At 51.5% G+C, this 15,915-nt stretch overlaps 1 protein-coding gene across 1 annotated transcript in view; it reads left to right on the forward strand.

Annotated features, from left to right (window-relative positions):
- The window catches only part of TRIM62 (tripartite motif containing 62), a 35,240-nt gene that overhangs the window by 12,089 nt on the left and 7,236 nt on the right, over positions 1 to 15,915 (forward strand). Inside the window, exons 2-4 of the mRNA XM_023232205.2 lie at positions 4,282 to 4,377; positions 9,921 to 10,177; positions 11,500 to 11,615. Coding sequence (XP_023087973.1) covers positions 4,282 to 4,377; positions 9,921 to 10,177; positions 11,500 to 11,615 — 469 coding nt within the window. The remainder of the gene's footprint in view (positions 1 to 4,281; positions 4,378 to 9,920; positions 10,178 to 11,499; positions 11,616 to 15,915) is intronic.

Raw genomic sequence — 15,915 nt, forward strand, 5'->3', positions numbered from 1 at the left:
ACTGTCTGGGAGAATGGGCAGTTCTGCGTCTGCACTGTCTAATACAGCAGCCCATGTGGCTGGCGAGCACTTGAAATGCGACCAGTGCAACCGAGGAACTGAATTTTCCATTTTATTTCATTTTAATTAATTGCAATTTAAATAGCCATGAGCGTCGTATTGGACAGCACACATCTGGACCAAGAGCTAGGACTGGAGAAGAAAAGGTTGGGGCCAGCAGTGAAGAGCCTTGAATGTCACCCTAAGGCTTTGTGCCTTTCTTCTCAGACAATGTGGAAATCTGCGGACTGGCACAATGGGGAGAGTGAGAGGGGAAAGCATTTATAGATCTGCCCTTTAGAACAATCACTGCAGCTGCTATGCAGGGCACTTGGAGCAGCAGGAGAGCTAGAGGCAGGGAGGAGCCTGGGACCACAGCCCAGAAAAGAAGTGGTGAAAACCGAACCAGAGGCAGCACACATAGAGAGGAGAGAACAAATTCCAGAGCAAACCTGGTAACTAGATTGATTGGCTTGGAGGCAGTAGGACTCAAGGATGACTCTCACTCCCAGGTTTCTGGCTGGGATGGAGTTGGGGGAGGGGTGCCCTTCACTGAGATGGGGAATATAGGGAGAGGAGCAAGTTTGGGATCTCCTAACACGATTGCAGCATTCCCCGTGATGTAAGTGTCTGTGTCCCTGACTGTCACCCCAACACATGCACACCTCATGGCATCAGGTTTGGGACTCATCCCTCATCCCTGTCCCCATCCCTGACACAGCACCATGCGGGGCCCAAGGTCTCGCCACATGTTTGTGGAATGGGCAAATGAGTGTTCCGATTTCCCCAGGATCCAGAAGGAAGGAGCAAGCCCGCTGTCCTTATTCCCCGACTCCAAAATCAGGGAGGAATTCGTCCAGGTTTCTCGAGTGCCCTGAGCAATGTGAGGAACTCAGACTCCAAGGCAGTTTCCTAGAAATCCTGAAGAGCTGCCTGGGTGGCTGGGTCTTCTGTGGACCCACGGGGACCTCCAGAGGGAGAACTGTAGCGCTCGGCCCATCTCCTCAACATCTGCCTCTCAGCCACACTGTGTCCCAGGCTGGACAGCCCAAGGCTGTCAGGGGCACCTGAGGAGCAGTCTTTCTACTCTCTTAGGCAAGCAAGATTCCTCTGCTCCAAGGACTGCATCTGCTCAAGCTGCATATGAATGTTAGGAATGACTTTCAGCTGTTAGTAACAGAGCCCTGGCTGAAGTAGCTGCAGTCAGATGGGGTCCATTTCTCTCTCATGTAAGACAAGTCTCTATGAAAGGACTCCAGGTAGGGGGTGCTGCAGCGGGTTGCACTGGCTCCTGAGAGCTGATTGTGTGCATCTCATCCCAATGCCGAGTCCAACTACTACTTCACACGATAACTTGAAATCCACTTGAGTGGGAGCATTCACACCATGGAAATTGGCACTGTTGGGGCTTAAAAAAAAAAGTTTTTCCCATACAGCCAGCTTCCTAGCATGTCACTGAGTAAACCAATGGTGTGGCAGCCCCACAGTCATCAGGGACTCGGGCTCCTTCTTCCTTCTACTCTTCTGGTTTCAGCTTGTGACTTCAGTCTTTACAGTTGCCTCATGGCCTGAGATGGCTGCCAGAGTTCCAACCATTGCATCTGCATGGGCTCTCAAAACGAGCAGCTCATTTTTTTCTATCTTATCCCCATTTTCATGGCTGGCTCCTCCTCATCCTTCTGCTATCACCTCCTCAGAGAAGCCTTCCCTGGCCACCCTACCTAAAGTCCCCTTCATCTCACACTGCTTTATTTTCTCTGGAGCACACACTATATTGGTAACCTCGCTCCTTTATTATTTTCCTTGTTTGTTGTCTGTCTTCCCCACTCGACTAGTCTCTATGGTCAAGGACCGTGTCTGTCTTGTCCTTTGCCGTATCCCAGTGCCTCAACAATGCCTGGTACATAATAGTTGCCCAAGAAATATTTGTTAAGTGAATAATTGATAGTATTCAAAGATAATTTTGTTTTCTGCATTCTTCCATCAGCATGTCATCATGAACATTTTCCCATGTTGCTGCCTAGTCTGTAAAATTAATTGAACGAGACATTTACCAAGGCCCTCCCTGGTCTGACAAGCTGAATGAGTGGGAGGGAGGTGGATGTCAACAGGTAAGTCAGCCTTCCTGGCACTGCTCACAGCCCAGGCTGACTGGGGAACTCAGAGGCCATTTCCAGGAATTCTATTCACGCAGCAAGCATCATTGAGTCCCATCTCAGTGCCAGGCTGCTGCTGGGTGCGAGGTATATAGAGAGGGAGCAATAGGAGCCGCCCTGGAGGACTCATAGGTCAATACGGGAATGGAGGAGAGACAGACAGGAAAACAACTGGCGATAATACAATGGGCTAGATTCCCAATGCCTGCAGACAGCTGGACCCTGTGCTGGGGAGCACTCACCTCCACACCCCTTTTATCACTTGACGAATAATCACTGAGTCCCTGGGCATAAGGCAGGGAACAAGCCAGACAAGATTCCTACTACTCTCATGAAACTCACATTCTAGTGAGGAGACAGGCAGTAAACACACAGTCAAATATATTCAGACAGCAGAAGGTGCAAGGAAGACCGTGAATCCAGATGCGTGACAGGGTATGAGGAGGTGCCAGTGTACGTGGGGTCATCAGGCAAGACTCTTCAAGGAGGTGGCAGCTGAGTTAAGTTAAAGGTACAAAGGAGTCACCATGAGATACTCTTGAGAGTGGAGGCCACCAGCCAGAGGGAATAGTCCTAGGGCATAGGTTGAAGGTTGGAATGAGCTCAAGATGGCGGAGGCACAGGAAGAAGGTCACTGGCTGGATGGGAGAGATGGGGGAGGGTGTTGAAGACAGAGGTGGGATCAGAAGGTGCCCCAAACTCAGCAATCGAGATGAATAGTATTTAATGCAATGTTTCTTAAATCAAAATAAATGCAAAAAACCCATGATGAACAAAATTCAACATTTCAAACAAGGCCAGGATCACTAACGGTGCTCTGCTGAGCCACACTGGAACCTGCAACAAAGGAAAAATCAGTGATGCTGATCATGCTTTTATTTAAAATTCTGATATCTTGTGTGTCGTAGATTTGTTGTTAGTCATCACAGGAGTCATCATGGTAGAAAACGTGTCACCAGGCATCAAGATCCTGGTCTCCACAACCAGGCTGCCCGGGTTCCAATTCCTTCTTTACCGTTATATGCTTATCTGTATGCTGTGGGGCCAGTTTCTTGACCTCTCTGTATCTTCTCCATCAGAAGATGGAGATAATAATCGTGCCTCCCTTAGGGTTACTGAGAGGCCCAAGTGAATTAATACAAGCAAAGAGCTAAGAGCAGTGCCCAGCCCACTGTAGCCCTGAGAGAATGTTGGCAGCTAGTCTGTAGCATTGGACTGGTGCAGCTTTGGTTCCTTAGAGCAGCGGTCCTCAACCTTTTTAGCACCAGGGACCAGCTTCATGGAAGACAATTTTTCCACAGACTGTGGGTGGTGGGGGTGGGGCAATGGTTTCAGGATGATTCAAGCACATTACATTTATTGTGCACTTTATTTCTATTATTATTTCATTGTAATATATAATGAAATAATTACACAACTCACCATGATGTAGAATCAGTGGGAACCCTGAGCTTGTTTTTCCACAGCTAGACAGTCCCATCCAGGGGTGACAGGAGACAGTGAGTGATCATCAGGCATTAGATTCTCATAAGGAGCAGGCAACCTAGATCCCTCCCATGTGCAGTTCACGCTCCTATGAGAATCTAATGCTACCACTGATCTGACAGGAAGTGGAGTCAGGTGGTAATGCCAGCGATGGGGAGCGGCTGTAAATACAGAAGAAGGTTTGCCCCTCCCCGCCACTGCCCAGCTCCTGCTGTGCGGCCAGGTTCCTAACAAGCTGCGGACCGATACCCATCTGTGGTCTGGGGGCTGGAGACCCCTGCCTTAATTCTAAGCGGGGATCCAGGGCCAAGTGTGGGGAGCTGGAGAGTGTGTATGTGGAGGTTGGTTGTCACAGAAGGCTCTAGGTTAGCCAAAGAGGAGGAGGCTGTTGCAAAGATGCAGGTGAAAGATAGGGACGGATTCTGGAGGTATTTAGGAGACAGACTCTACAGGACTTGCTAGTGGTTGAACTGTGACGGGAGGCAAGTGTTGGAGGTGGGGACAGAGGCCAGGCTAACTCTCAGCGCCTGGCAGTGGTCAGGGATGAATGCCTGGGCCAGGCGCGGCCCCCGCCCCCATCCTGGCCGTGTGTGTGTTTCAGAGGGAGCTGAAGGAACAACTTCAGGCCCTTCAAGACAGCGAGCGGGAGCACACTGAGGCGCTGCAGCTGCTCAAGCGACAACTGGCGGAGACCAAGGTGAGCCTGGCCCGGGCGCAGGGGCGGGGCCGACAGAGATGAGGGCAGGTCTTCGAGGGGCGGGGCTAGCTGGGGAAGAGGGGCGGGGCCTCGGGTGTGCCCGGAAACTGGGCTTCAAGGAGCCAAACCTGGAGTGAGAAGGGGCAGGGTGGGGAAGATGGTGGGGCGTCCGTTAAGTTAAATGGGGCGGGACCCACCCCCATCGTGACTGGCGGTAAGGATTTGGGCTGGTCTCTGGCTTAAGGATGGGGCCATTTCTCCCTTGCCACTTTGGGTGGAAGTTGAGGCGGGTTCAGGGATCCTCCGGAAACCGCCGCCCCCGCCCACCCCGGCGTCCTGAAGGGCCGAGGAATGTGCTCAGTCTCTTTTTCCTCTCCCCTTTTTAAAAACGCCCAACCCTGGTGTGGTGACACACACTTGTAGTCCCAGTCTCTTCAGAGGCCAAGACGAGATGATGGCTTGAGCCCAGGAGTTTGAGACCAGCCTGGCCAAGATAGAGAGATGTCTTCTCTACAAAAAAAATAAATAAATAATAATAATAATAATTGAATATAGCTAGGTGTGGTGACACATGCCTGTAGTCCCAGCTACTCTGGAGACTGAGACAGATGGGAGGATCGCCTGAGTCCAGGAGTTTGAGGTTGCAGTAGGCCATGATCATGCCACTGCACTCCAGCCTGGATGACAGTGATACCCTGTCTCTAAAATGAATGAATGAATGAATGAGCCTATTGCCTAGGAGTCAATCCTGAGCATGTCCCCTCAAAGCCCTCCAGAGGTGGCCCAGCCCTGGTATCATCTCCCCTTAAGCTCAGGCCATGGGATACGGACTCTGAAAGGTAGGGCCAAACTCTGCAGTCTCTGGCTACCATGGTTTGGGAAATAAACAAACAAACAAACAAACAAATAAACCTTTCCACTGACCTGAGAAGGACATGGGTTCTGATCCCACCACTAACTCACTGTGTGACTTTGGGTAAATTGCATGCTTTTCTGGACCCCCAGCCTTCCCATCTGTCCAGTGGGGAATGCCAGGCTCAGTTCAGCACTCTGGGACCGGAAGGGCCGGGTGGAGTCCCCACTGTACAGTGACTCTGTGTCGTGAGGCCTGGGGTGATTTCAGGCTGACCCTGCTCTGTCAGCAGAAGCTGCAGCAGAGCCTTAGGAATGCGCCGGGCCTCTGGAGGTCATCCGGGGGCCTGGAGACACCACTGGAAACCCAGATCTGTGCCCCAGCTTGGCCACCAACCCACTGTGGGGTCTCAGGAAGGTCATGACAAACAATTCTTCACAGAACATTCCAGAGTGCCTCTGGGCAGGACCTTCAGTGGGCAACAGGCGATAAACAGTCACAGGATGCTGGCCTCATTGCTTCTCACAGCCTCAGTTTCCCCATCTGTCTGGTGATTCTGTACCTCTCGGATGATGAGAAGCAAATGGAAGCCTCTCTCTGGACGAGAGGGGAGTATTATGGTCTGTTCCTTCTCCCCAGCAGCACTCTCTTCTCTTCTCTCCATGCCCCATCCCGTCTTTGTTTTTCTCCACTGACCTCTTCCTCCCCCGCTTTCCTGTCCATCTGTCTGCCTCTGGGGGGTCCTGTGGGGCCACGTCCCCCTCCAGTTCCCCCAGCCCCACTTCCTGTCTGGACTGGGGTGTTTATACAAGAAATGCCTATGGATGCTTTGGAGGTCATATTTCACCTGGTGCCTGACTCGGCTTTCCTGCTGTGCCTGCCCCTCCAATGGCCCGGCCTGAGGGCCTGTCTGATCTCCCTCCTCAGACCCTGTGTTTTCCTTGGTCGGCGCCCTGGCAGAGTGATGCATTCTTGGCAGGGTGTTTTTCTGAAAGGGCCCCAGCACCTCCAGGCCCCAGGGTGCTCCAAGGGATGTGGTGGGTTGGGGTGGGGGCTGTTTCCCCAGCCACAGAGCTGACAGGAGGGGGTTGGGGAAAGGGTGACTCTGCCCTAGAAAGAACTAGAATAAATGGGGTACACCAGTTGAGCAGAACTTTTCTCTTTGCTGAGAATCATGTTCCCCTTCATTATCCTGCCAACCCACAGAATGTCACCTCCATGAGAGCAGGATTCCCTAAAACCTAGCACAGTGTCTGGCACACAATAAGTAGTTACAAAAAAATGTGAGTGAAAAGAAAAAAAAAATTGGCTGGGTGTGGTGGCTCATGCCTGTAATCCCAGCATTTTGGGAGGCTGAGGCGGACAGATCACCTGAGGTCAGAAGTTCAAGACCAGCCTGGCCAACACGGTGAAACCCCGTCTCTACTAAAAATACAAAAATTAGCTGAGCGTGGTGGTGGGTGCCTGTAATCCCAGCTACTCTAGAGGCTGAGGCAGGAGAATCACTTGAATCCAGGAGGTGGAGGTTGCAGTGAGCCAGTATCGAGCCACTGTACTCCAGCCTGGGTGACAAGAGTGAGACTCCATCTCAAAGCAAACAAACAAACAGGAAAGAAAAAAAATCGTCCCAGGTAGGAACTGTTGTTATCTCAATTTTATCAGTGAGGAAACTGAGGCACAGAGAGGTTGAGTGACCAACCTGAAGTCCCACAGCCAGTAAATGGCAACTTGGGAGTTTACCATCCAGTCCTGTCAGAGTCCAGTGCATATTCCAGCTGGGATGTCTCCTGGAGTATCCTGGAAGAGCTATGGCTTTGTGGTCAGCAAGCTGGGTAGGTCAGTAGGACTCATCGGGAATGTACTTGGGGCTCCAGGGGTGGCTGTCACTCTGATGTTCCACTGCTGGCTGCCCTGTCCCTGCCTTCCTCCCTTTCCCTCCCATCGTCCGTCCTTGAGACATTGAAACCCCAGCCTGGAAAAAAGATGGAGCCTGCACCCAACTCTGCAGAGCAGTCTTGGACAAGACTCTGCCCTCCTTCCCTCCTTCACCCCTCAAGGAGCTCCTGATTGCCAGCCTTGTACCAGGCCCTGGGATGGGCACAGGGGTGCAGAGCCAAAGTAGATGTCAGTCCTACCCAGCAGGAGCTTACTCACTAGCCAGGGAGACAGAAAATGTGGGACAATGTATTAAGACTATTGACAAAAGGCTCTGGGAACATCCAACTGCCTGTAAGAGAGGAAAGTTATCTCTGAGGAGGTCACTTTCAAGCTAGGTCTTGCAGGATGAGTAGGAGTTTGCCAGTTGAATACAGGGTTTGGGTAGGGTCATTCTAGGCAGGTGGAGTTGCAATGCAGTGGCACTAGGGAGGTAAGCTGGGGTTAAATTGAGAAGGTCCCTGAATGCCAGACTAAAGAGTTTGGTATTTTACTGCACGTCAAGGAGCTAAGGAAGGTTCCAAAACTCAGGTTCGTCTGTGATCCAGTTGGCACTTTAGAAGGATTACTCTGACAGTGAGTTTGCTGGCAAAGACAAGAGTTGACTTGTAGATCAAGTGAGTTGGAAAGACCTGTGGGACCCCAGGGGGATGTGTTGGGGAGACCATTGGAAAAATGGGTGTGGCACTCGGGAGACAGGCAAGGCCATCCATATGGACTTGAAAACCATCCTTAAAGCAGTTCGAGCTGAAAATGAGGGCGGGTATAGAGGGTGAGGATGGAAGGCGCTGACCTGGATGAGCCCCAAGGAACATGGGAGGCAGAGAGGCAGCAGTCACAGAGATGGGAGGCAAAGCAGAACTTTCAACTAGGAGAGGGTGGCCAGTGGGCTAAGTGCTGCTGCAGAATGGTCTAGGAGGAGCCAGATGAGCAGCTGTGGAGTCTGGGCACCTGTGGAGGGCAGCTCCAGGTGGTGCAGGGATGCCGGACCCCATCTTCCCTATCAGCAACATGCCACTGCAAAAGCCTCTACCCTCCCCGGGTGAGGGGGCTCAGGAAGGCCACGGCAGCCTGGCTGTGCATCCCCAGCGTCTCCTCCGCGCCCCTTTGTCTGCCTGACATTCTGGGTGGGCATGCGCAGCAAGGCTGGCCCGCCGCCAGCAGTTCTTCCTGCAGGCCAGCAGCCGCACATCAGGGAGGGAACAGGCCCTAATTGAGCCTTTGTGGAGCCTCCCACAGAGCCCTGGGCACTGAACACAGTGGGGTTTCTGACTCCATGAACTCACAGCCAGAATCCCACAAAGTAAAATTGCAGAGGCAGGCCCCACATGCTGCTGCAGCCTGGCCGCACTTCTGTAGCCCGTGTTGTCCTGACGCTAAGCCCTTCCTCATGCGGCTCCCTCTGCCTGTTCCCCCCCACCCACAACTGACATCCTGCCCATCCCTCAGGGCCCAGCTCAGAAGCTGGGTCTCAATGAAGACTTCCAGGAAACGCTTATTAGAATTGCACTCTTCAATAACCAGGCTCTTTCTCTGCGCCATGGGGTGTGTCACATACCACCTCCTCATTTCATCTTCACCACGATCCTACAGTGCAGGTTTTGTTACCCCTTTCACGGATAAGAAAACTAAGGTTCATAGCTCTTAGGCAACTGACGTTGCCATAGCTAGAGACCCAGAGCTAGAATCCTTACGCGGGCTCTCGGGCACCAAACCTGTGCCCTTCACTTCTTCACCCTTCCTGAGCCTCACAGTGCCCGTGGGGGCACAGAAAACCGTGAAAGTTCATGCTTACCTCCCTGATCCTGTCCATAACACCAGTTCTTGTTCCTTAGCCAGAGGGTCCTGGAGGTAACGGGACACAGCGAGTAACCACCAAGGTTTTCTCAGCACGTTGCAATTTACAAAGCTCTTTGATGTATGTGATCTCCTTGTCATCTTTCCTTGAGCCCCCTGAATGAGCTCCATGAATGATTTTTTAAAAATAAAGACTTCAGCTGGGCGCAATGGCTCACGCCCGTAATCCCAGCACTTTGGGAAGCCAAGATGGGCACATCACCTAAGGTCAGGCGTTTGAGACCAGCCTGGCCAACATGGTGAAACCCCATCTCTACTAAAAATACAAAAATTATCCAGGCATAGTGGCGGGCTCCTGTAATCCCAGCTACTAGGGAGGCTGAGGCTGGAGAATCGCTTGAACCCAGGAGGCAGAGGTTGCAGTGAGCCGAGATCGCGCCATTGCACTCCAGCCTGGGTGACGAGCAAAACTCCATCTCAAAAAAATAATAATAATAAAAGTAAAAAAAAAATAAAGACTTCACTATGTCCCTGAGAGAATATCTTCACCCTGCCCCCTAGCCCTCACTCCAGCTCCCTCATCCCTCCTACCCCCAAGCCAGAAACCTGGGCATTATCCCCAGCTCCTTTCTCTTCTGTACCCCTCTAGCCAACACAGCAGAGTCAAAGAGGCTGCCCTCTAGATGTTTCTCAAACCGTGTTCCTCACCATTGCTGCTGCTCCTCTAGTTCAAGCCTCATTTTCTCACCTGGGCCATTTCATTAGCTATTTAATGGACCACATGGAACGTGCCCATCCTTTCCTACCACGATGCCTTTGCATGTGACATTCCCCACACCACGCGTGCCCTTTCCCACCCTTTCCTCTCTGCGTGTCAAGGCTCTCAATTTCCTCCTCTCACCCAGAGATCACTCCATCTGCTCCCCCAGCCATAACCCCTGACGACTGTCCCCCACAGTCTTCCACCAAGAGCCTGCGGACCACTATCGGCGAGGCCTTCGAGCGGCTGCACCGGCTGCTGCGTGAGCGCCAGAAGGCCATGCTGGAGGAGCTGGAGGCGGACACGGCCCGCACACTGACCGACATCGAGCAGAAAGTCCAGCGCTACAGCCAGCAGCTGCGCAAGGTGCAGGAGGGAGCCCAGATCCTGCAGGAGCGGCTAGCCGAAACCGACCGGCACACCTTCCTGGCCGGGGTGGCCTCGCTGTCCGAGCGGTAAGTGCCACCTGCCAGGGGCCCTCCCCAGCTGACCGTCCCCTCCTCAACCCATGCTGGGCAATGGGAGTGGAGGCAGGTGGGATCCTTAGCAGAGAATTCTTTCATTCAAATCTTCATCAAACATTTATGGGACGTCTGCTATGGGTAGGAGCATGAAGCCTTGAGTATGAAGCCAATGAGGCTTGAACTAGAGGAGCAGCAGCAATGGTGAGGGACACAGTTTGAAAACCATCTAGAGGGCAGCCGCTTTGACCCTGCTGTGTTGGCTCTAGGGGTGCAGGAGAGAAAGGATCTGGGAATAAAGACTTCATGTGTTTACATTATTATATATGTCATATATTATGTATACATTATAGACAGTAGATAACATTTAATAGTGTTTACAATCATATAATATAAATAGATATTATTTTATTTATGATAATGTTGGCATTACATGACATTATATAAAGGCTTTATATACTGTAACCCTCTCAGTCCCTTTGAAAGTAGTTACCACTGTCATCATCATTTCATGCATGTAGAAACTGAGGCTCCTGCTGGGCGCGGTGGCTCATGCCTGTAATCCCAGCACTTTGGGAGGCCGAGGTGGGTGGATCAGGAGTTCAGGACCAGCCTGACCAACATGGTGAAACTCCGTCTCTACTAAAAAAAAATACAAAAATTAGCCGGGCATGGTGGCGGGCGCCTGTAGTCCCAGCTACTCAGGAGACTGAGGCAAGAGAATTTCTTGAACCCAGGAGGCAGAGGTTGCGGTGAGCCAAGATCACGCCATTGCACTTCAGCCTGGGCAACAAGTGAAATCCGTCGCAACAAGTGAATCCGTCGCAAAAAAAAAAAAAAGAAAGAAAAAAACTGAGGCTCCAAAAAGCTACATCGGTTGGCCAAGGCCCCCCATCTGGTAACTGGTAAGCCAGGATTCAAGCCTAGGTCTCTGTGACCCCAAAGCTTCCCTTAGTAGTAATAACACTTAGTCATTGGTTTGTCGGTGATCAACGCTGATTGCTAAGATCATGAATTTGGCGTTGATCATGAGCCAAGCACTGTGCTGAGCATCTGTATATGTTATGCCACGTAATTCTCACAAAAAGCCTAGAAGGCTGATGCTAGCATAGCACCCATTTTAAAGATGAGAAGACTGAGGGAATGGTTAGAGAGGCCAGACGCAGCAGAAGCAGGCACTTGAATCTGAGTCCCACAGACTTATGGGACTCATGATCACATCCTATGCCAGCTGCCCTGAAGGCGGCTGTGGGGCCCCTAGCATTGGGGCAGGAATCCAGTCCCTGGTGCAGCCTCCTTTCCTGCTCTCCTTCCAGGCTCAAGGGAAAAATCCATGAGACCAACCTCACATATGAAGACTTCCCGACTTCCAAGTACACAGGCCCCCTGCAGTACACCATCTGGAAGTCCCTGTTCCAGGACATCCACCCAGGTAAGGCGTGGGTCATCATGGTCCCAGCCCAGCCCAGCCCAGCCCTCTGTCCTAAACACAGCATGGGGCAGCTGGGGTGAATGAGCAGAGTGCCTTGCGGAGCACCTAGTATGTTCTGGGACCTGTCCTGGGCACCTGCACAATCACTCAGCTCAGTGAACCTTTGTAAAACCCCATGAGATGGCCGGGCGTGGTGGCTCACGCCTATAATCCCAGCACTTTGGGAGGCTGAGGTGGGTGGATCATGAGGTCAGGAGTTTGAGACCAGCCTGGTCAACATGGTGAAACCCTGTCTCTACTAAAAATACAAAAATTAGCTGGGTGTGGTGGTGCATACCTGTAATCCCAGCTACTCAAGAGGCTGAGGCAGGAGAATTGCTTGAATCCAGGAGGCAGAGGTTGCAGTGAGCTGAGATTGAGCCACTGCACTCCAGCCTGGGCAACACAGCAAGACTCCATCTCAGAAAAAAAAGGAAAAAAAGAAAAAAACAAAAAACCATGAGGTAGGTTCCATTAGCAAACCCATTCTCCAGATGAAATGACTGAGGCCTGGACACTTCATAGGCTCCTTCTATACAGCGGGGTATATAACAGATCACACCAGGAACTGTTCTAGGTGCTGGAGATACCACAGTGAGCAAAACAGGTAAAACCCTGCCCTCACACATCTTACATCCTAGGGTGTGAGACAGACAGTAGACAAAAGTAAATTAGAAAAATACAGAGCATATTAGATACTGACAAAGAATAAGGAAGGGGGCTGGGAAAGGTGAGACAGGATGGAGATTTTAGACAGGTGGTCCAGGAACCAGCCTGCACTGAGAAGGAGGCATTAGAGTCAAGGGCTGAAGGAGAGTGAGCCACGTAGGTATCTGGAGGAAGAGTGTTCCTGGCATGGGAACAGCAAGTGCAAAGGCCCTGAGGCAGGAGCACATCTCACTCTCACCAGTCTCACTCTGTTTCCAAAGCAGGAAGAGCAAGGAGGCTAACGTGGCTGGAGGGAGAAGAGTGAGAAGGAGGGTGGAGGTGAAGAGATTGAGAAAGTAGCAGTGGCCAGACCACGAGGGTCTGTAGGCCATTGTGAGAACTTTGGATTTTATGCTGAGTGAGATGAGAGCCAGTGGAGGGCTTGGAACAGTGAAGTGACGTGAGATGGTTTAAGTTTTTTAAGGAACCCTCTGGCTAGTGGGTTGAGAATAGACTGAAGCGGGTGAAGGATGGGGGCTGGGAAATGAGTTAGGAGACCACTGGGGAATCCACGCAAGAGGTGATGTGGGTGTGAAGCAGGGTGATTGTAGTGGATGGGGTGTGAAGGGGTAGGATTTAGGACATATTTTGTAGGGACAACCAACAGGATTTGCTAGTGGATTAGCAAATCCAGGCGTGAAAGAAAGAAGACAAGGGAGATAGCAATTATTTCAGCCAAAGTGACTAAAAGGATGAAGCTGTAAGCCTGTAAGGTTGGTGATGCCAATTAGATATCTCAGTGCTGATGTTGAAAATGCAGTAGGGATGACAAGCCAGCAATACAAGAGGAAGGTCAGCACCGGCATCATTAGCATATGGATAGCATTTAATGAGCCTGGACAAGATCACCTAGGAAGTGGGGGTAGATAGAAAAGACAGAGCGCTGCCCTAACATCAGGAGCCCCGGGACACTCCTAGAAGTCAGGGACAGGAGGGGGACCCAGCCAAGGAGACCTAGAAGGAGTAGACGGAGGGATAGGAGGGCAACCCAGGTATATCCTCGAAGCCTGGAGGAAGCGTTTCCAGGAGAGAGTGGCTAATGGTGACAAAGGCTGCTGAGCCAAGCGTGAGAGAACTCAGAACAGACTATTCTCCAGGTTTAATAACAAGGAAGTCATTGGTGGCCTTGATGAGAGCTGGTTGGGTGGAGCAATAGGGGCCAAAGCCTGGTTGGAGCTGGTCCAAGAGAGGTGGAGGCAATGCTTTAAAGGAGTTTTACTCAAGCAAAGGAGAGAGAATGCGGTAGTGCTGTTTTTTATGATAGAAGAAATACAGCATATCGGTGAGATTATTGGAAAGATCCAGTAGAGGGGACAGAATTAAGGATGTAGGAGAGGGAGTTGCAGGAGTGACAGCCTTGACTGCGATCTGCTGCGTGGCTGAGAGCCAGCTCTGCTGGGAGTCCAGACAGTTCATCGCCAAGAGCCCAGAGAAAGTAGAGTAAGTGGGCACCAAAGCCCCACTGTAGCTGGGACTACAGGCACCCACCACCACGCCCAGCTAATTTTTGTATTTTTTGTAGAGACGGGGTTTCACCATGTTGGCCAGGGTGGTCTTGAACTCCTGACCTCGTGATCCGCCCACCTTGGCCTCCCAAAGTGTTGGGATTATAGGCATGAGCCACCGCGCCTGGCCTCAAAAAAAAAAAAAATTTTTTTTTAATTTAATTTAAAAAAAAAAAAGATCTAAAGATGGTTCCTATAGCTGAGCAAGATAACGGAAGAGAGAATGAGAAGCTGGTAGGCCCCAGATCCTATACAGCCTTGAATGCCAGGCTGAGGTACCTGGACTGCCTCTCCGAGCTGTGACAGACGTGGAGCAGGTGGCAGCTGAGGCTAGAAGGAGTTTTACTCAAGCTCCCTGCTCCAGGGCTCTCCTGGGTCAGTGACTGGGGAGGGAATCGGAGCCTTGGATGTGCTTTTGCCTCCTAGAACTTAGTCTCAGCCTCCCAAAGTGCTGGTATTACAGGCGTGAGCCACCACACCCTGCCCATCTTCAGATCTTAAATGAGCCATATTCTCCCTCGTCTACACGTTTGCACATGCCGTTCCCTTTGGCTGGAGCCCTCTACACAATCCTTAGTCTTTGATGGCCAACTCTTACTCTCCTTGGCATCTTAGTTTATAAACACTTCCCCTGAGAAGCCTTCCCAGATTTCTCAAGGCAACCTAGGCTTACCTAGTCTCACTGTCTTGTCATTGTCTGTGTGGCTTTCTCACTCTCTAGACTGTGAACTCTGAGGGTCAGGGGCCAGGTCTGATTCACTCCCAGCAGCCAGCACAGCAAATGTTTGTCGCTGAATGCCTAAAGAATGAATGGGTCCTACTCCCAGTTCTGTTTCTAGAATAGTGCCTCGCATAAAGTAGGTGCTTAGTAAATATTTGTTGACTGAAGAAACTTGCTGCACAGCCTGGGACAAATCAGTGCCTCCTCTGAGCTTTGGCTTCTTCCTCTGTGAAACAGAGATACTAGTGTTCCCTTCTCAACTCCCTCACAAGTGAGCAAAGGGATGTGGAACTTGCCGTCACCCCAGTGCAGGGTTTCTCAGCCTCAGCCCCATTGATACCGGAGGCTGGACCATTCCTTGTTGCAGGGCCCCGCCTTGTGCACTGCAGGATGTTTAGTGGCATCCCTGGCCTCTATCCACTAGATGCCAGTAGCCACCCCACTCAGTTGTAACAACCAAAAATGTCTCCAGACTTTGCCAAATGTCTCTGGGAAGCAAAATTGGCCCAGCTGAGAACCACTGCCCCAGAGAAAGCTGCCTGCCAGAGAGGGGCTGAGGGAGGAACAGCCTGTGCTCCAACATCCTGCCCAGAGCAGAGGCCCCTGGGGAGTTCAGAGAGCAGCAGCCTGGTTGGCTGGGCCCCTTCCTTTGTCTGTGGGGCCTGTGAAGTCACTCTGGCTCCTCTGCCAGCACCAAAGCCCTTTATGTCCAGATGGGAGGGGTGCCCCCAGGGACCTAGCCCTTGGATTCTAGCAGCTTCCTGCCTGCCCCTCCCCTCTGTCTCAGGCTTCCTATTGGGTCACCTGAGAACCCCATCCAGCACCTGTCACTCCCCTGCTCTGGCACTTCCACTTTCCCCCACCTCCCACCCCTCTGTCCCACCCCCAGCCTAACATTAGGAAGCTCTCCTCTAACTGTGACCTTCCTACCTACCTGGTCTAAATCTCCCAACTCCCAGGCACAAACTGCCTCCCCAGCCAGGCAGGCAGCCCATTGTCCCAAGGACACCAGGAGCAGCCTGCCTTGCTCCTGCCTCCTCCCCTTCCTGGGCTGCTTGCTCCCCTTCCCTTGCTAATCTGAATCCAGTCATTTTGAGTCACAGCACATATTCTGCCTAGCTGTGTGACCCAGGGCAATTCTCTCCCCTCTCTGAGCCCCAGTTTCCTCATCTGTAAAACAAGGATAGTTGCATTTCTCTCCCAGGGTAGCTGTGCAGATTAAAGTATTTGTTTGTAATAATGATCCTGTAACACTTAGTAAGTACTTGATTCCTGTCTGTTTATTGTTATTATTATCATGAATCGACAGATGGTTCCCCAGTCTTTT

Source organism: Piliocolobus tephrosceles, chromosome 1, assembly GCF_002776525.5.
Source record: "Piliocolobus tephrosceles isolate RC106 chromosome 1, ASM277652v3, whole genome shotgun sequence".
NCBI classification, from domain to species: domain Eukaryota; kingdom Metazoa; phylum Chordata; class Mammalia; order Primates; family Cercopithecidae; genus Piliocolobus; species Piliocolobus tephrosceles.